Source organism: Vombatus ursinus, unplaced genomic scaffold (assembly GCF_900497805.2).
Source record: "Vombatus ursinus unplaced genomic scaffold, bare-nosed wombat genome assembly UNPS02014942.1, whole genome shotgun sequence".
In the NCBI taxonomy this organism is placed as follows: domain Eukaryota; kingdom Metazoa; phylum Chordata; class Mammalia; order Diprotodontia; family Vombatidae; genus Vombatus; species Vombatus ursinus.
In genome coordinates this window covers 2447715-2468471 of record NW_020954720.1, presented here as the reverse complement: position 1 = coordinate 2468471, position 20757 = coordinate 2447715, and the positions used below count along the sequence as shown (strand labels likewise).

Genomic DNA, 20757 nt, shown 5'->3' with positions numbered 1-20757 from the left:
TAGGCACTTAATAAATGTTTATTGACTGACTTATTTACTGGCTTAAAAAACCTTAAAAGGTTGCATAAATATCAGCTATTGTTTATTATTATGATTGTTGTTGTTGTTGTAATTGTTGTGGTTGTCGTTATTGAACCATGAAACTGTGAGAAACATTATAAGTAGTGTGTATCCTGTGAGAGATCATAGCTGAACTTTAGTGCTCCCTGATCCTGACTTTAATTTGCTAACTTTCCTATCTTTTCCCCACCTTCCATTCCTTGATTCTGATCTTCATCTTATTAGGATCATAAAATCTAGAGCTGGAAGGGATGTTAGAAATTATCCAGACTGACCCTTTCTTTTTAGAAAAAATTAAGAGGCTAGAGAGGTTAAGTAAGTCTCCAAAAGTTACACAGTTAGCAAATCGCAGAGCTGGGTTTCAAATTCTGTTATTCCAATTCCATATTCAGTATTCTTGTTCATTGCTGCATCTTCAAATTCATTTCCAGAAGAAGTAGACAACCTGATCTGGGAGGATTTAGAGTGTGAAATGAGGACAAGTTAGCGATACTAAGCCCCTCAGTCATTAGTTTTCTATCATCATGTGTATGACTAGACTCTCTTAGTGTCCAAAGGATGTACAGAAGAATTTAAATTTGATTACTTACTGAACTAGAAGTTTTGTTTTAGGTTGAACAGAGCATTTTGTATGGAAATTTCTGACTTCAGACTTTTGTACAATTTTCCATGGAAAATGATCATGGAATTTAGATTGGTTTTGACTGAAGCCTTTTAGTCTGGCCTTGCACACAGCCACTCGTTCTTTTATCAAAAGTATTGATTTATAATAGATACATTTTTCAAAAAGTTGATTTCTATTTGCAATCTGCATTCAAAACTCTTTGGTGGACTGGTTTTAAATAAAACCTTTCAATATTAATTTGAAATAAAAATGAATGTGTCAACAAAAGTCTAACAGTTTATTTTTCATCACTTTTAAGATGCATGATTCAGAACTAAAGTAAAATTCTTTTTCCCTCCCTCCCTCCCACCTAACCTTCAGGCTGTGATCAGAATGAGTCATTCTATATACCCTTTCCTCTAGAATCTTTGAGGCCTTACCCCAAAAAAATTTCCTCTGACACTGCATATCCCCTTCCCTTTTACATAACCAGATACTATTTGAAGCCCCCTTTAGGTCAAAGCCTATTTTAGCCAGAAATTGCAATTTGATGCAGAGAGAAGGCAGCTGGATTTTTTTTTTCCAGTCGAGTTTTCTGACTTGCCACTGGCAAGGAATTCTGTCCCATTGCTGTTCATGCTTTAGTGTTGTGTGAGTATAGGCTGACTGTACTATAGTAGTACCTCAAATGCTTCCATACACAGTTTTTGGGTATACACAGTTGAAAGTAGATAAAAGTGAAACATATCAAAGTTCTCTCAAAAAGTGTTTCAGTCCCTTTTTTTTTTTTTTTTTTTTTTACTGTTTGGTAATGACACCCTCAGACACCCTGCCACCCCCAATAAAAACCAAAACCAAATGAACCAGTCCTCAATAGTTAGGTAAAAGGAAGCTGCTGTTAAGAAAGTGCAATTGGCATTGGTTCTCCAGGTCCCACTCAACTAGGGTATGACATTTTATGAGTAGAATTTCAAAAAGGGAGCGATTAGACTGGAGAATATAAAACTTTAGACATAAAAATAGGTATACCGTGTGTATAAACTTATGCATAGCTATTCATAATTAGCTGTACATTTTCCTTGTCCTTTCTTTGCTACTAATTCATACCTTCTTTTCAAAGTAGTGATTAAAACAGTACCTTTATCCCCCATTCCCTTTTCTTTCCTGAACAGGAAACCCCAGAATTTCAGATATACTTAAGAGACCATCTAGTCCAACCAATGCCTGAAAAAAGAAGCCCTACTATAACTTACCTAACATATAGTCATCTAGTTTTTTCTTAAATATCTATTGTGAAGGGACAGCTAGGTAGTACAGTGGATAGAACACCAGCCCTGGAGTCAGGAGGACCTGAGTTCAAATGTGGCCTCAGACACTTGACATTTAATAGTTATGTGACCATGGGCAAGTCACTTAAACCCATTGTCTCGCCACCCCTTCCCCCAAATCTATTGTGGGAAAGAATCCATTTAGCATTTTTAGATTGCTCTAGTTCTTCCTTAATCTAAGCCTAAATTTAATTCACATCTTTTCAGCTTTCACTATTTGTTTTTCCTGGCTATGTCTCCAGTGCCATGGAGGACAATTCATTTTATAAAAACTGTTTGAAACTTGCAGCCTTTTGTTTTTACATCACCTTCATTTCTGAATATGTCCCTCTTCCCTGACTTACCCAATGAGCCATTTCTTGTGACAGATTTTTCATTTTTTTTCTTTCTTTCTCTTTTTCTTTTCTTTTTGGTGAGGCAATTGGGGTTAAGTGAGTTGCCTAGGGTCACAAAGCTAGTGTCAAGTGTCTAAGGCTGGATTTGAACTCAGGTCCTCCTGACTCCAGGGCCAGTGCTCTATCCACTGAGCCATCTAGCTGCCCCCATTTTTATTTTTAGGCAATTGGGGTTAAGTGACTTGCCTAGGGTCACACAGTTAGTAAGTGTCAAATTGTTTGGTCTGAGGCCGGATTTGAACTCAGGTGGTCCTGACTTCAGGACCGGTGTTCTACTCACTGCGCCACCTAGCTGCCCTGTGACAGATTTTTAAAAAAGCATTTCAGCAAAACCAGCCACAGCATATGCCATACTCAAAGTCTCCTATCTCTGCAGAAGGAAGAGAGGTCCATTTTCTAAGTTCTTCCTTGGGGCTTATCTTGCTCATTATAATTTCATCACATTCAATTTTATGGTGATGTTGTTTTCCATTTACATTGTTGTGAGCATTTCTATAGTTCCTAATTATTCTTTTTATCTCTCTAATCTTCCCTCCCTAAAGCAAAGGTTTTACTAAGTCCCTTGCTGCTCTGTAAATTTGAGTGGTTCCCTTTTATCTCTAAGACCTAAAATAAATGCCTGTTTGTCATATAAAAACCTTTATAGCCTAGCTCCTCCACCCTACCTTTTCAGTCTTATTATACCTTTCTGGACTTCTTGTTCCTCATGTACAATGTTCTGTCTCCCATCTCCATGCCTTTGCACAGCCCATCTGTCCCCCATTCCTGGAATACACTCCTTTCTTACTTCTGCTTCTTAGAATCAGTAGTTTTCTCCAAAATTTAGCTCAGTGCTATCTCCTACTTCGTTGATTAGCCCCTCAGATATTGATGTTTATTCATTTTGTATATGCTCATATGTTTATATTTTGTTTCTTTAGACTGATTCATAAAGGTGGGGACTGTTTTAGTTATATCTTTGTATCCTCACTTTCTAGCACATAATAGTGTTTGATAAGTGCTTGTTGATTGATTTGTACTTCTGATTACTTTGCTCGTGTGTCTTCCCACACTTCTTTGAATTCTTTGTATTCATTATTTCTTATAGCACAGTAGTATTCTATTAACATTTATGTGCCATGACTTATAGTGTAGTGTAGTGAACATTTTGATATATATGGAGCTTTTCTTTGAAGCACAACAATTCTAAATTCTTGAGTAACCCTTCAGATACTTCGATGTGAATAAGAGTGAATTATTGGGCTGCCATAACACACTGTTGACTCATACTGAGCTTGCATTGTAATAAAACCATTAGATTTTTTTTTTCAGACAAACCAGAGATGTGCCTCCTCCATCTCTCATCTGTGAAATTAATTTTTTTAAACTTAAGTATAAGACTTAAAGTTTGATAGGAATAAATGTAATCTTGTTAAAATCAGTCTAATGTTTATTTTGTCAAGAATTTTTTAAAATCTTAGTCATCTAACAGTGATAAATCTCTCCTAGCTTTGTTTCATTTTAATAATTTATAAGAGAAACATTGTAGCCAGGATGTTTGAGGTAATAGTCCTACTTTGCTCTGGTTTTTCTTTGGATTTTATAATTAAGATAAGTAAGAAGACCATAATAGAGTACCTAGATGCTCTTGGTGAATTCAAATCACCTAGTTTCAATGAACTATGTCATCCCCAGTTACTGAAAGAACTGGCAGAGGTGATTGCTAAGTCATCCATATTTGAAAGATAGTGGTGAAACTGAGAAGTACCAAAAGACCAAAAAAGGGTAAATGTCCCAATTTTCAAAAAAATGGAAAGAGAATGGAGTCTTATGGTTGTAAGCCAGTGAGTCTGACTTTGATTCCCTGCAAAATTCTAGAATGGATGATCAAAGAGATTGTTAGTGATAATGATAACTATGAAAGAGGATTATTTGGGCCATTTAGCCTAAGAGAGCAGGAGTGGGAAGGGTAGAATTACAGTGAATCAGATTTACACTTAGCATAAAGAAAGCTTTTCTAATAGAGCTATCCAAAGATGGAACGAACAGTTTCAGGAAGTAATGATTTTTTGTCATTCAAAGTCAGCTGTTGGAGACCGGACAACCCACTTGTCAGGCAGTGATTTTTTTAAGAGACACTCTTGTTCAGATTATGGACTGGATTAGATGACCTTTGAGATCTCTCATTCAACCCTGTGATTGTGTGAATCTGTCTCATTTACAATTTTGCATAGGCAGATATATTCTTGACTTCCTGAAATCTCTCAGAAACAAATTTTGGAACTCAGCCTATTCATATGTTATTGACTGGTTGTGCTGTAAACTTATAGTGAGTAGGGATCATTAAAAAACAAACCAAAAAAACCCTTTATCTAAATTAATGTCATGTGCCATGTTAAATATTAACCTTTCAGCCAATATGTGTTGAATATGTGCTTAGCATTTTGGTAGGCAAAATCCCCTAACAAATACAGAAATTGTATAAGGCATGTTCCTACCTTGAAAAAAACTTTAAGACACGATTAACATAGGATCATATTTGATAGATCCATAATTCCAGCTATGTGGGTACTTTTTCTATTATTTCAGATCATATCCTAGCCACAAGTTCTCCTCCTTTCCAAATCCTGTCTGTGCCCGCATGTAAATCCCCCTCAAGTCATTCTCTTGGGGACTTTCTTCTAGATCTCTTGCTGTTATATGACTGCAACAACTTTGTTACATTTATGTATTACAAACATTATTCCAGTTTTATATTTGGGGAGACTAAGACTGGCAATAATGGCAATTTGTAAATGTCAGAGACAGGATTTAAACAAGCCCAGTACTCTATACAATATGTCCTGAGGACTAGTAATGTCTGAGATTTCTTACAAGCCTTTGGTATTTACTCATCTATCAGATATTTTAAGATTTGATTCCTTAGCACCCTCAACATCATGTCTTCTGTAGTACAGATCTTATCTGTTTATACTTGGTCTAGTCCAGCTACTTTCCCATGAATGATGAACTGTGATATTGAGTGAAAATGTAATTCTGCTGTCATTGATGGAAAAGAAGAGTTTTAGAAATATTTACAGTTGTATTTCATCTTTGATCTGTTCATTGTCCTGCCAGTCTCAAACTTAAATGCCTTTTAGGATGATCTGCTCAGATCTTCTCTTGGGAAGTTTTTTGTAAGCTTGTTTTTCCTTCTTGTTTCTTGCTATTTTATGAGGTCATATGGTTCATATTCTTCCAACATCTTGTTTTGTAGGATTTTATGCATGGGTTTAGATTCTTAACTAATATTTCACTTAGCTACAACTTAGCTGCACTTGGCAAAAAAAGGTTTCTAGGGTTTTTTTATTCTCTGTATTATGGTAGTTTATTTATATCAGTTATACTTTAGGAACTAGTGATAATCTTTTGATGTTTGTTCTTTTATCTATTTCTCATTTTTCTGCATCTACAGCTTTTAAAAATAGGTAGATTTTTTTTCATTAGTTTTATATGGTGTTGGCTTTTTTCTTTGTCCTAGAAAGTCAGTGGTATAACCATAAATAGCTGATTTGGAAAAGAACACCATAGCATTAACTAGTTATTAACTTGTCTGTTAAAATATAATCAGTTTCCTTATGTGTTGTCGTTTGGTGCTTGCCACAACAAACATACAGGAAATCGTTAGTAAATTAGTTGTTAAATTATATTTATATATGCAGCAAGTATTGTAGATTATAGGACATAATGCAGCCATTGAGATTAAGGGGGAGTTAGCAAAAGCTTGGAGACACTTTAGTGCTTAATCTGATCTTGAAAGTGAAGTAGGATTTAGATTTGTGAAATGGAAAAACATCAGTAAAAGGGAATAACGTGGGTAAAAACAAATTTAAAAAAATTACTAAGCATATACCATGTACAGACTACCACTCAGCCCTGGGGCAGATAAAAAGTTTTGATAATGCATGTTGCTCTGAGGAAGGTATAAAATTTAGAGAGCAAATTGTGCCCTTAGCTACTGAAATACTGTGCATAAGCAGTTTGCATTCATTATGGAATTTGATGCTCAAAACTCCATTAAGTAATTAGCATAAATATTATCTTCCTTTATAAGGATCAGAAAACTGAAAGCTTAGAGAGATTATGATTTACTTTATACAGGTTCTGATTATGGGGCATCTTGATAGCTAGCTAGAGTAGTTTAATCCTGTTGAATTAGGAAATAGGAAGTTATTAAAGTTTTTTGATAAGCTTATAATACTATTATAAAGTACCATAAATAATATGTGAAGTATAGGATATCCTGTTAGTGGTATGATATACTAGTGAATCTTAAATAAATTGTCCTTTCCATTTGCACATGAATGAAAAGTGTTTCCTGCACAATTGTTTTAAAATCCATGCTAAGGAGAAGAGATCCTGAGGAATGCCTTTTTTGAGGAATGGAATTGTTTGAGAAATAAACTCTAGACTCAGTGCTAACCCTATGCTACTGTCAGATCTTATTTGTTGTTTTCCTTAAACTATCTAAATTTTTTTTTATCCTACTTGATGTCATATTGACAATTCTTTTGTTTTTAACAATACAGTAAAGACGCATTTATTTCTTCAATCAATTAGGAATGCTATAGACTTTTGAAAATGAATGTTGTTAAAAGATATTTCATGGTTGGCATAACATCATTCTAAATTAGTCTATTTGGGATTATCTTTTGGTTTCAGTGATAAAGAGCTAGACTGTTTAAGCCTGAAACCTTGTTTTATTCTCTTAAAGTGACCTCATTTATTTGTACATATTACTGCAGGCTTAGAGATTTTACTTGTTTCTTACTCATCCTATTATTGTTGGCATCATGGGATACATACATACATGAAAATTCTTATGAACACATATGCTTGCATATATGTAGACCCCATTGTGTAAGAATTTTAATATGTGAGGGGGCTGGGAACATCCTAGATTTGCAAGCAGCCATTGCCAACACCTTAGAGATAGGCTGCAGAAACCTCTTATAGTAGGTTGGAATGACATATTTCTTATGGCAAACCCAACACTCAGAGTATAGCTTTCAGTTCTACAAACACTGAACAGTTTTTAAATTATCATGGATCATTTATGAGTCTATTGTGAACCTTGGGAAAACCATTATAAATATACCTTCTTAGCACTGTTATAGTATTATCAGAGGTAATTGAGAATAATGTCTCTCTTGTTATGTTTGATCACTACAGCAGGTCCAGCCTTTATTTCCCTACTCATTCATCCTGATTGTATTATGAGACATTTAATGTTTTATAACTGTACACATAATTCTTTCATACTCAAGTAGGTATATAAGTAAGTTCTAGGTTCTAAAATTTTATCTTTTAGATTTACTTACATTGATTGTCCATCTCTGGGCTATTTGACTCTAATGAAACACACAACAGTTCTTTATTGTTAAATTTTAAAGATTGAATTAAATGCATGAATAGTCTTACAGATTACAAGATTGAAATCTGTGAAACATTATTATGCAGGTTGAAAGATCTTTCGCATTTTTGTTTGTGAAATCTTAACTGTCAGTTAAGAAGTGAAACAATATTGTAAGGTGACTTAGTCAAGAATACAAAGTTTTAAAAATGGCATCATTAAAAACTGTAAGTGACTTGAAATTTGGCATAGTATAGGCCCGTAAAGTTTAACTAACCTTTTTAAAGATTAAAAAAATTCATGATGATTTTTTGTAATCTGATTTTAAATGTTAGGGATAGTTACCTATATACTTTACAAAAATAATATTATATTAGTTATTAGAATTTTAAATTTCATCATTTGTGAGCTTTTGTTTAAGTTGAACGCCATAGTTATTTTTCAAATGGGTCTTATATTTTGTTATTTTTAAATTTAATTTCTTGAAGTTTAAAATGTGGAAATTATAGTTTCACTAGTAAAATCCTTCAAGTTCATAGCTTTTTAATAAAACAAACAACTAATGGAGACTTGGGTTATATTTGATTACACTGTTACCATTACATTTAAGATTATCTATTTGCTATGATTTTAATGGGAAATACTAACTTTTACATGTCATAAATTCAGGAAGAAGAGTTTCCTCCAAGAGATGACTTCAGTGATGCAGATCAGCTTAGAGTGGGCAATGATGGTATCTTCATGCTGGCATTCTTCAGTAAGTTATTTTTCATTTCCAGACCACCTTTACAGAGATATCAGACCTAACTAGCAGTTGTAGACAATTTGATTTTAAAAGAACATAATAGAGAGGAATAAGTGTTTCATTTATTTTGGTTATATTTAGGAGATTTAAAAGACAAAAAAGGTAATTATGAAAATATCTGTAAGTATTGACCTATATGCTTACTTTCCCCTCTTTACAAAATCTTAAAGAACCTTAAAAGAGATATTAAGAGGGTCACTGATGTAGATGTGAAAAAAGAAACAAACTTTTGAAAATTATATTCTACAGCAGACCACATCTTTGTAATCTTACAGTTGACTGAAAGGTGCAGAAAAAGCAAGATCCATCTCTTTGTTGACTACAGAAAAAAGTTGATTCCACAAATGAAAATACAGCTCTTAAGACTCTTTTCCAACAATATCTTTAATGCTTATATCCATCAGTTAACTTCGAAAAAGCATTTAAATGCTTAATCTGTGCTAGGCATTGTGCTATAGGTGCCATAAATACAAAAATGTGTCTAGACAAATCAACAGGCTGCTGTTAAGCCCTCAATATATGCCAGGCATGTGCTAAGTGCTAAGTGTTTAAAAAAAAGGGTCATAAACTGTCCCAGCCTTCATACTTTACTTGAGGAGACAGCTTGCAAACAATGATGTATATATGACATATATAACAGAGTAAATTGGAGGAGGTTTTTGCAGAAGATAGGATTTAAACAGATACTCAAATCCTGCCAAGAGGAGGGGATCCATTCCAGGCTTGCGGGACAACCAGTAAAAAATACCCAGAGTTGGGAGATGGAGTGTCTCGTGTGGGGAAAAGCAAGAAGGCTGGATCATACAGTATGTGGTAGGTATTAGTGTAAGAAGACTGGAAAGGTCATGAAGGGGCCTGGCTATAGCCCAGGCATGAGGTAATGAGGACCTGGTAATGACTGTGTTAGAGGAGAGAAGACAATTCATTAAAGAAATCTGCAAAGGTAGAAACTACCCCATTTGGCAACAAATTGAAAATGTGGTTTGAGAATGAGGGGTTTAGAATAGCACATATACCTTGTGAGCCTGGATAACTGGGAAGATGGTAATGCCCTTGACACTAAGGGAAGTGCACGAGACAAAAAAAAAGAAAGAGGTCCTTGGCCTCACGGAGCTTGTTTTGGTATGGGGATCCCCATCCTCAAAGGAGCTTACAATCTAACGGGGGAAGACAACACATTAAAGCAAGCTTTTCCTATATTCAAGTGGTGGTTGATTCAAAACCAAGCAGTACAGCTTGGAAATGAAGAGCTGACTGTGCTTCTGAGCTCTCTTTAAATGGGAGTTTTGACTGTGGTGTCAAATTCAAATAGAAACAGATCCCTCCAGCTGCATATTGACTTAGAAAATTGCAAATTAATTTATATAGGTTGTATTGTATCTTTATTTTGTTGAACATTTCCAAATTAACATTGGTTCCTACTGCACTGGGAGTTTTTCTGAGTTTGACATCTCTGCTTTACAACATGACTTTTATATTGTTGTTAAACTAATGGGTTATAAGTATTCTGAACCTGAATATTAATTTGATGCTTAACCCCAGCTACTAATTCATTGGACACTGGACACTGGACACTTCCACAGTTCTACTCTTGGATATTTCCATAATTCTACTTGACTTCCCATTTCACTCTCCACAGTGACAGTAACAAATATTTTCCTATCTTTTCATTTCATTTATTTTGGTTATATTTAGGATTTAGGAGTCATTATACCTGACTGGCCCTTCTCACTTCTAACAGATGGCTATTTTCATGAGTAAACTTTGTATCACTCCCAGGGCCTTCAAACATTGAAGGTACATTCTTACAAAATATTTGAATTGAACAGAGATAAGAATCAAACTATTTTAGATTTGAAATATAAGTGGGCCTAACACTGAATAACTGGATTTCTTGGGAGAGCTGAGTGATTTCATAAATATAGGGAATTCTTGAAGTCGAAGTCCTATCCACCAATACAGAATGATAATTTTCTGTAAGTTAGAGACTTAGAGATTGCCTGGAGAATTGAGGTTAATAAGTAGTATGTGTCAGAGATAGGAATTGAATTCAGGTCTTCCTGACTCTATTCACTGTACTGAGCTGCTGATTATGATTTTTGATGTGTGTACAAATTCCCAATTTAGTGTTTGACTTAGAATGCTGAAATCATTGGACATAGAAATTCCACCTTTCCACTTCAAAATTCATTATATGTATGACTATTATGTTAAATTTATTTAATTCTCAAAGTGATGAAAAAAAAGTTAAGGTTTCATATTTGCTGGGCATAAGATATGCTTGATTTAATTCACCTTATTACTCTGCTCTCCCCCTCTAACTTTGATACCCAGTAACACTGACCGTGTTATTTCTTTTTTTTTTTTGCAGAAAAAGCTTTTTTAAATTTTTATTTTATTTTATTTATTTTATTTTTATTTTTATTTTTATTTTTAACATGTGTTTTTAAAACTTTAGGTTACAAATTTTCTCCCTTCCTTCTTCCCTACCCACCCTCATTGAAAAAGCAAGCATCTCGATACAGGTTATAGATGTGTAGTCATGCAAAACACTTCCATAGTAGTCCTGTTGTGAAAAACTAAGTATATTTCCCTTCATCCTGTCCTACCCCCCATTTATTGTATTCTCTTTTGACCCTGTCCCTCCTCATAAGTGTTTGCTTTTGATTATCCCCTCCCGGAATCTGCTGTCCCCTCTATCAACCCCCTGCTCTCTTGTCCCCTTCCCCCCTTATTTTCCTGTAGGGTAAGATAGATTTCCATACGCCATTGTGTGTGTTATTCCCTCCTTAAGCCAAATCCTATGGGAATAAGATTCACTCATTCCCTCTCACCTTCCCCCATTTCCCCTCCACTGTAAAAGTCTTTTCTTATCTGTTTCATGTGAAGTAATTTATCCCATTCTACTTCTTCCTTTCTCCTTCTCCCAGTATAATCCTCTCTCACCCCTTAATTTTATTTTCCAGATATTATCCCTTCATCTTTAACTCACCCTGTGCCCTCTATCTATCTATCTATCTATACATACATACATATAATTTTTTCCCTCCCACTACCCTAATACTGACAAAGGACTCATGAATTACAAATATCATCTTTCCTTGTAGGAATGTAAACAGTTCAACCTTAATAAGTCTCTTATGATTTCTCTTTCCCATTTACCTCTTCCATGTTTCACTTGAGTCTTGTATTTGAAAGTCAAATTTTATATTCAGCTCTGGTCTTTTCCTCAGGAATATGCTTGAAAGTCCCCTATTTCATTGAATGACCATTTTTTCCTCTGAAGGATTATACTCAGTTTTGCTGGGTAGGTGATTCTTGGTTGCAGTCCTATCTCCTTTGTGCTCTGGAATATCATACTCCATGCCCTCCGGACCCTTAATGTAGAAGCTGCTAAATCTTGTGTTATCCTTATTGTGTTTCCACAATACTTGAATTGTTTCTTTCTGTCTGCCTGCAATATTTTCTCCTTGACCTGGGAATTCTGGAATTTGGCTACAATATTCCTAGGAGTTTTCCTTTGGGAAACTTTCAGGAGGGGAGATCAATAGATTCTTTCAATTTCTATTTTGCCCTCTGCTTTTAAAATATCAGGGCAGTTTTCCTTGATAATTTCTTGAAAAATGATGTCTAGGCTCTTTTTGTGATCATGGCTCTCAGACAGTCCAATAATTTTTAAATTCTCTCTCCTGGATCTGTTTTCCAGGTCAGTTGTTTTTCCAATGAGATATTTCACATTCTCTTCTATTTTTTCATTCTTTTGGATTAGTTTTACAGTGTCTTGATTTCTCAGAAAGTCTCCAGCCTCCAATTGCTCTATTCTAATTTTTAAGGAAGTATTTTCTTCAGTAAGCTTTTGGACTTCCTTTTCCATTTGGCCAATTTTGCTTTTTAGGGCATTCTTCTCCTCATTGGCTTTTTGGACCTCTTTTGCCATTTGTGTTAGGCTATTTTTTAAGGTGTTATTTTCTTCAGTATTTTTTTGGGTCTCCTTTAGCATCACTCTCAGTTTTTCCTCTACTTCTCTTACTTGCTTCTCAAAATCCTTTTTGAGCTCTTCCCTGGCCTGGGACCAATTCATATTTTTCTTAGAGGCTTTGGATGTAGGAGCTTTGACTTTGCTGTCTTCTTCTGGTTGTGTGTTTTGTTCATCTTTGTCACCAAAGTAAGATAATATAGTCTGACTCTTTTTGCACTGCTTGCTCATGATCTTGGCCAACTACTTGAGTTAAAAACTCTTTGTTAAGGTAGGAGTCTGTTTCCAGTGTGGAGAACGTACTGTCCCAAGCTTCAGGGGTTTTGTGCAGCTGTTTTCAGAGATACTTCTAGGGGACCTGTAAATTTTCAGTTCTTCCAAGGTGCTATGATCAAGGGTGAGGTGTTTATTCCTTTCCTGGCCTGTCCTCTGATCTATGAGTGACCACAAGCACTCATTTCTGTCTTGAAACTGTGAGGAGAATTTCCTCTCCACAGCCACTACAAGCCCCACCATGCCAGAGCTCCTCCTCGCCCCAGGACCGCCACACAGAACTGTGACCCAGATCCAAGCTCGGGCAAAGCAAGAGAATCTTGCACAAGCAAAAAGATCCCTGCAATCCGCCCGTCTGATCAGCCACTCGATTCCCCCTCAGTCTGTGGGTCAGAAGCTCAGGAAGCAGCTGCCGCCCCAGTGATGTGCTCAGGAATTGGGTCTGGGACCTAGCTTCTCTCTCACCTCAGAAACAGACTTTTCCCACTGACCTTCTAAGTTGTCTTTGGCATTCATGGGTTGAGAAGTCTGGAAACTGCCACAGCTGCCCGAGATTCAGTCCTCTAAGGCCTGCTCCAGGTTCGTTGCAGCCTGCGTGCCCAAGCTGAACTGCGCTCCTCTCCCACCCCAGCGTGATATACCTCTCTGATCAATCATCCAGGTTATCTTAGGCTGGAAGTTTGTTTCACTCTGTCTTTTTATGGGTTCTGCTGCTTTAGAATTTGTTTAGAGCCATTTTTCATAGATATATGGAGGGGTTTTGGGGGAGAGCTCAAGCAAGTCACTGCTTTTACTCAGCCATCTTTGCTTCGCTGATCTTGCTATTTCATGAACAAGATACTCCATCTCCCAAGTCTGGGCATTTTTATTGGCTGTCCGTCATGCCTAGAATTCTCTCCCTCTTCATCTCTGCCTCCTGGTTTTCCTGGTGTCCTTCAAATCCCAGCCAAAATCCTACTTTCTATAGAAAGCCTTTCCCAATCCCCTTTAATTCTTGTGCCTTTCCTCTTTTGATTATTTCCAATTTATTAAATATATTTATACATATATACACATATGTATGCAATTTTTGCTAAGTTCATTATAAATTTGTTTTTAAGTTATTATATTACATGAATTTGTAATCTTTAAATCTTAGAATCTTTTATAGAATTTCATTGTTATACAAAAGCACATATAAGAGTCAGTTTTTTGCTTTTTACTTAAAGGATATTATTGATAATGGCTACAACTTATTGCTTTGGATTGGTAATCTTACATTGAATAATAAGGGATTTTGTTTGTTTCAGGTTGAAAACTAACACATTCTCTCCTATAGCACAAATAACTTTTCTAAATAGCCTGTTTTCTTAAGAACAGATTGAATACTTCTTTGTTATTATTTTTCATAGTTAACTTCCTTTCGATAATAGGGAGTATAATAATTTATTATTTGCTAGCAATAAAGTAAATTGTTACTTGGTAACAGAATCTCTAAACTTTAGTACTAAATTTTAGTTTCCATTTGTCTCCTCATTTCAGCATTTACTTGGAACAAATTAATCTTTGTATTCTTTCTAATCTTTTTTTTTTTTACTTACGCTCATCATTTATGTTTCAGTAACCTTAAACTAAAAGGCAATCTGATCATTATCACATCAGTCCTACTAACTGATAAGTTTATTAATAACTATATAAAAGTTTTCTGTCTTGAAACTTTTATTAAACATATCTCAAATGGATATTTTAGAACTTATTTTCCATATTGGAGAGATATCCTATCAACATTGACCATTAAATATACAGACCCCCAATTCCTCCTTTTTTTTCTGTCTGATTTGTATTTTCCAGGGATTACTTGAGTTTATCTAGTTTTCATTAGGTATAGGTCTATTTGTGATCATTAGCTACCATCTAGTGGCAAATGTATAAATTGCAATTTGAGCCATGCCTTCCAGGCCATCTAGTGGTCATTTCTGCATTTGACATTTCTTTATATATTATCTACAGACAAGAGATCTATAAAACAGGTTTATTTAATGTACTCTGAAACATTTACATTTTAAATTCTTACTATTATGTTTTACAAAAAAGTTATTATTAAAAGGAAATGTAGTCATTTTAATAATGGTCACATGGTCAGTGATCATATCTTATTTCTTGCTTTGATAAGCATTTAACAAATGCTTGTTAAATTGCTTACCTTCTTTATCCAGTTTTTCTTCATATAAACCACCATCTCTTATACTGCAAATAATAAAGGAAAATAAACACCAGTTGAGTGTGTGAGTTTCATCATATAGTAGCATAATGAGTGTGTGTGTGTGTGTGTGTGTGTGTGTGTGTGTATATATATATGTAGATTTCATTTGATTGATAATTGGTCATTCAGTCAACTTTTATTAAACACCTAATGTGTGCTAAGCACTAGGAATACAAAGAAAGATAAAAGATAGTCCTTGCTTTCAAGGAGGTCACAAACTAATGGAGAGAAAATATGAAAAGAACTATGTATAGGCAAACTAAGATAAAGTGGATATAATCAACAGAGGTGAAGACACTAGAATTAAGAGAGATTGGAAGAAGCTCCCTTTAGAAAATAGGATTTTACCTTATATTTGAAGGAAGCCACGAGGTAGTGATGAGGAGGGACAGCATTGCGTGTGCAAGGGACAGCCACTGAAAATGCCTGGAATAGTGAGATGGAACTTCTTGTTTGAAGAACAGCAAGGTGGCCAGTGTCACTGGATCCAAGAGTACGTGGGGGCAGAAGGGATGTCAGGTATAAAAAAATTGGAAAAGTAGGGAGAGGCCAGTCTATGAAAGGCTTTAGATGCCAAACTGAGGATTTTATATTTGGTCCTGGAAATGATAGGGAGTCACTAGAGTTTACTGAATATTGGAGTGACCTGGCAAGACTTTAGTAAGATCACATTGACTGCTGAGTGGAGTTTGAATTGGAGTAGGGAGAAGCTGGTGGGAAGGAGACTAACCAACAGGCTTCTGCAGTAAACTCTGATAAAGTGATAAAAGCCTGTACTAGAGTGGTGGCAGTGTAAAAGGAGAGAAAGGAGCAAATGTGAGAGATGTTATGAAAGTACAACTGATAGGCCTTGGAAACAGATTGGATATTTGGGGTAAGAGAGTGAGGAGTTGAGAATGACACCTATGTTATGAGCATGGTCCTGGGAGGGTGGTGGTCTCCTTGATAGTAAAAGGGAAGTTTGAAAGGAGGGGAGGTTTAGGGAGAAAGATGGTGAGTTCTGTTTTGGATATGCTGGGTTTACTTCCAGAATCTAGTCAGAGATGTCTGAAAGGCAGTTGGAAATGTGAGTCAGGAGGTCAACAAAGAGGTTAGGGTTGGATAGGTAGTTTGGAGAATCATTAGTGCAAAGAAGAAAATTAAATCAATGAGAGTTAATGAAATCGCCAGGTATACTAGTATACAGGGAGAAGAGAAAAAATTCAGTTGAGAGCCCTGTGGGACACCCAAGGTAAGGTAGCATGACTTGGATGAAGATCCAGCTGAGGAGACCTAGGAGAGGTCAGACAGGTAGGAGGAGAACCAGGAGAGAGTAGTGTTTGGAAAACCTAAAAAGGAGAGAATTATCAAGAAGAAAGTGATTGACACTGTCAAAGATTAGGAGAAGAAAAGGATGAAGATTGAGAAAAGGCTTTTGGATTCATAAGAGATTGTTAGTAGCAATCTTGATCTCAGACAAAGTAAAAGCAAAAATGGATCTAATTAAAATACAAAAGGAAGGAAACTACATCTTGCTAGTTACCATAGACAATGAAGCAATATCAATACTAAACATATATGCACCAAACAGTATAGCACCCAAATTCTTAAAGCAGAAGTTATGAGTTACAGGAAGAAATAGACTGCAAAACTCTACTAATGAGGGACCTCAATTGTCCCCTCTTGGAACTTGATAAATCCAACCAAAAAATAAACAAGAAAGAAACTAAGGAGGTAAATAGTACGTTAGAAAAGTTAGCTATGACATACCTTTGGATAAAACTGAATGGGAACAGAAAGAAATATACCTTTTTCTCAGCAGCACATGATACCTATACAAAAACTGACCATGTATTAGGGCATAAAAACCTCAAAATCAAATGTAGAAAGACAGAAATATTAAATGTAGTCTTTTTCATATCTTAATGCAACAAAAATTACATTCAACAAAGGGCAGTGAAAAATTAATTAGAAACTAAATAGTCTAATCCTAAAGAATAAGTGGACCAAAGAACATATCATAGAAATGATCAATAATAAGGAGAATGACAACAGTGAGACAACATACCAAAATTTATGGGATGCAGCCAAAGCAGTATTTAGGGGAAAATTTATTTCTCTAAATTCTTACATTAACAAAATAGAAAAAGAGCAGATCAATGAATTGGGTATGCAACTACAAAAACTAGAAAAAGAACAAATTAAAAATCCCCAATTGAGCACCAAATTGGAAATCCTGAAAATCAAAGGTGAGATTAATAAGATTGAAAGTAAAATAACTACTGAGCTAATAAATAAATCTAGGTGCTGGTTTTATGAAAAAATCAATAAGATAAATAAGAAAATTCAATTTAATTATTTTCTTTTTTGTTTATTTTTTTTTTTACTACTAATTAATTTATTTTTAGTTTTCAGCAATCACTTCCATAAGTTTTTGAGTTTTAAATTTTTCTCCCCTCCCCAAGACAGTATGCAATCTGATATAGGCTATACATATACATTCCTACCAAACATATTTTCACATTAGTCATGTTGTAAGTAAGAATTAGAACCAATAGGAGGAACCACACAAAAGAGGAAACAAAACAAAACAGAAGGAAAAAAAGAGCAAATAGTATGCTTCAATATGCATTCCAACTCCATAGTTGTTTCTCTGGATGTGGATAGCATTTTCCATCATGAGACCTTTAGAGATGTCTTAGATCCTTGCATTGCTGGGAAGGGTTAAGTTTATCAATATTAGTCATCACACAACGTGGCTGTTATTGTGTACAATGTTCTCTTGGTTCATCTCACTTCACTCAGCATCAGACCATACAGGTCTTTCCAGATTTTTCTGAAATCAGCCTGTTTATCATTTCTTATAGCACAATAGTATTCCATTACATTCATATACCACAACTTGTTCAGCCATTCCTCAATTGATGGGCATCCTCTCAATTTCCACTTCTTTGCCACCACAAAAAGAGCTGCTATGAGTATTTTTGTACATGTGGGACCTTTTTCCATTTGTGTGATCTCTTTGGGATATAGTCCTGGAAGTGCTATTGCTGGGTCAAAGGGTATGCACATTTTTATAGCCCTTTGGGCATAGTTCTATAGTTCTGTAGTTCTAGAGAAGATAGGATGGAATGGGATCACTTATGCATATAGAGAAGTTAACTTTGACAAGAGGAAGAGCTACCTTTTCATTTGAGATGGGGTGAAGGAAGAGGTTTTTGGTAGAAAGCCACTGGGTGACATGAGATGAAAAGGAGGGGAGAAGAGGGAGCACTTGGCAACTGGCCTTGATTTTTTCAGTAAAATATGAGACAAGGGTTCTCAGCGAAGAGGACGAAGGGAGAGGAAACTATGGGAAGCTTGAGCAGGGATAATAAAGTTTGGAAGGGCTGCTTTGATAAATGGGATAGTGAGTTAATTAGGGAGATGCAAAAGGATTGTTTTTCAGCAGTCAGGCCCAGTTGAGGTTTTGTAACATAAATTTGTAGTGAACCTACTCAGCATGATTTTGTTATTTTCTCTACCTTCTTTCAGCAGTACTTGTGTATTGGGATGGTGGGAGTAATCTAAGGCTGAAGTTTAGCAGGGTAAAATCAGGTGTATTATAAGGGGACTTAGGAGAAGAACACAGTGTAGACTTGGATTGGTTTAGCAAGGGCTCAAGATGGGGAAAGGAAGAGAATGTAGTCAGTGCAGGAGTGATGGCCTGGGAGAAGACTGGGGAGTGGCAGGGTCAGAAGTTACTCTAGATGAAGAACAGGGTGAGGGGATGAAGGCAGAAGGAAAGGTAGAATAACAATTGATTGTGATCAGATGAGGGAGGTTCAGAGTTCATGAATATGGAATAGATGCATTTGTGAGTAATGGCAAGATCAAGGGTATAACCATATTTGTATGTGGCTGAGGGGTCAAAATTTCCTGGAAATTGCTACATATGAAAGTAGAATAATTATATTGATTACTTTAAAGAATTGTAGGGCAAGAAAAATCATCGAAATCAAGTCGATCTATTCTGCTTGCTTTGATATTTCTGTATCTTGGTCTTTAAATGATTTAGACAATATCCATTTTTATTTTGCTATTGTAGTTATGTTTCATATCCAATTATGTACAAATTTTTTTCCCCTTATGTCTGATCTCTACATGTTTATATTTCAAGTTAGTTTTCTCTTGCCTTGCTAATGAGGCAATAGGAAAAGACCTTACTACTTGTAAATGGAAGTGAAAATCTAGAAGATCCAATAAATTATATATTTGAGTATTTAGAGATGTGACATTGTATGAAGTACTTCAGTATTTGTCTATTTAGAAAACATTTTTCTTTTGAGAAACTTGAGCCTTTTGCACAGTGTTTAATCTTCCCATTAACTTAATGTCATAGTAGTTTTTGACAAAGACAAGAAAGAAAGTTAGTGTAGATAGTTAAATTGCGTTACCAGAGGTTTTGCAAATATTAAATAATTATTTTAAATAAAATATTTCATTTGGTGGTCAGAGCACCTTTTGATTCCTCAATCTGATGGTCTTTTTTACATTCTCATGTTTCTCATTTTTTCTGCATCTTTTGACAATATTAAACACTTCCTCCTCCTAGATGCTCTTTCTTTCTTTGATTTCTATGACACTGAATCTCCTCTTCCTCCTTGTTTGACTACTCCTTTGCTGGTTCAGTGTCTTATGTACAAGGTGGTGTTCTACACTTTCTCCCTTAGTGATCTCACCTGCTGTTATACCCCAAGGCATATTGATCTTGGTGGTCTCATTCTAAAAGAGGGATGACATTTAAAGAAGAAGAAGAAGCTCAGCTTTTTTTTTTTTTTTTGGCCACTGTAGGGAGCAGTTGACAGTGATGGAGTAGCAGCAGAGCAGTAGAATTTTCAAGACATGACAAAAGCAGATGCTGAATAAATGAATGAAGTAGATTAGCAATAACAGCATTACTTGTGACTTGTTACCTTGTTGCTATCAAAGCAAACGAAGACACCTAGATTTGAACAAAACAAGTCAAATCTTGAAGTTTCTAAGAGCAACTCTGAATAGCATCATGAAACAAAAGTTTGATCACCTCCTAAATTGAGCCCAGTCTGTATAAACCCAGAGCTTCAGTTCTTGTATACCCTGACAAAATTCTAGAACATTTCATTGAAGGAATGGTCTGTGAGCGTTTAGAAAAGAATGCACCAATCATTAAAAACTAACTTGGCTTTTTTATGAACAGATTGGGCTAGAGTGGCTAATCTATTTCCTTTATTGCTAGATCAGGTGAATATTCTTTTTTTCTATACTTAGATTTTAGGACAGTATTTGATGGAGTCTCTCAGGCTTTGCTTTTGGATGAGATGGAAGAATATATGGCCTAGATCAGTAGTATAAGACTCAAGTAGAATTTGACTTAGAAAGCTGCAAATCAGCGCATTGTATTGTATTTTTACATTTTCCATAATCTGGTTGAGGCCACACTAGGGAGTTTTTCAGGTCACTTGTGACCAGCATCTATACCACATGAAACTACTCTGCCCATCAGTTATTGCTCTGCTGCTGGGAACATCCTCTTTTCTTCTCTACTTGAACTGAGCCTTTACAAATTCTTCCAGCTAACCCTTACCTTAAAAGGGCTTTTAGAAAATGTTAGCTCTCAATGTGAATAGTAGCTCTCTTTAAGCCAGAGAACTGCAAAACTCATCAACAAGTTGCAGTGTTGTACTGTTCTATCAGAATGGAGCT

General features: G+C 35.5%; 1 protein-coding gene across 1 annotated transcript in view; it reads left to right on the top strand.

Annotated features, from left to right (window-relative positions):
• The window catches only part of NDFIP2 (Nedd4 family interacting protein 2), a 102563-nt gene that overhangs the window by 60760 nt on the left and 21046 nt on the right, over positions 1–20757 (top strand). The window contains exon 4 of the mRNA XM_027844509.1: positions 8428–8515. Coding sequence (XP_027700310.1) covers positions 8428–8515 — 88 coding nt within the window. The remainder of the gene's footprint in view (positions 1–8427; positions 8516–20757) is intronic.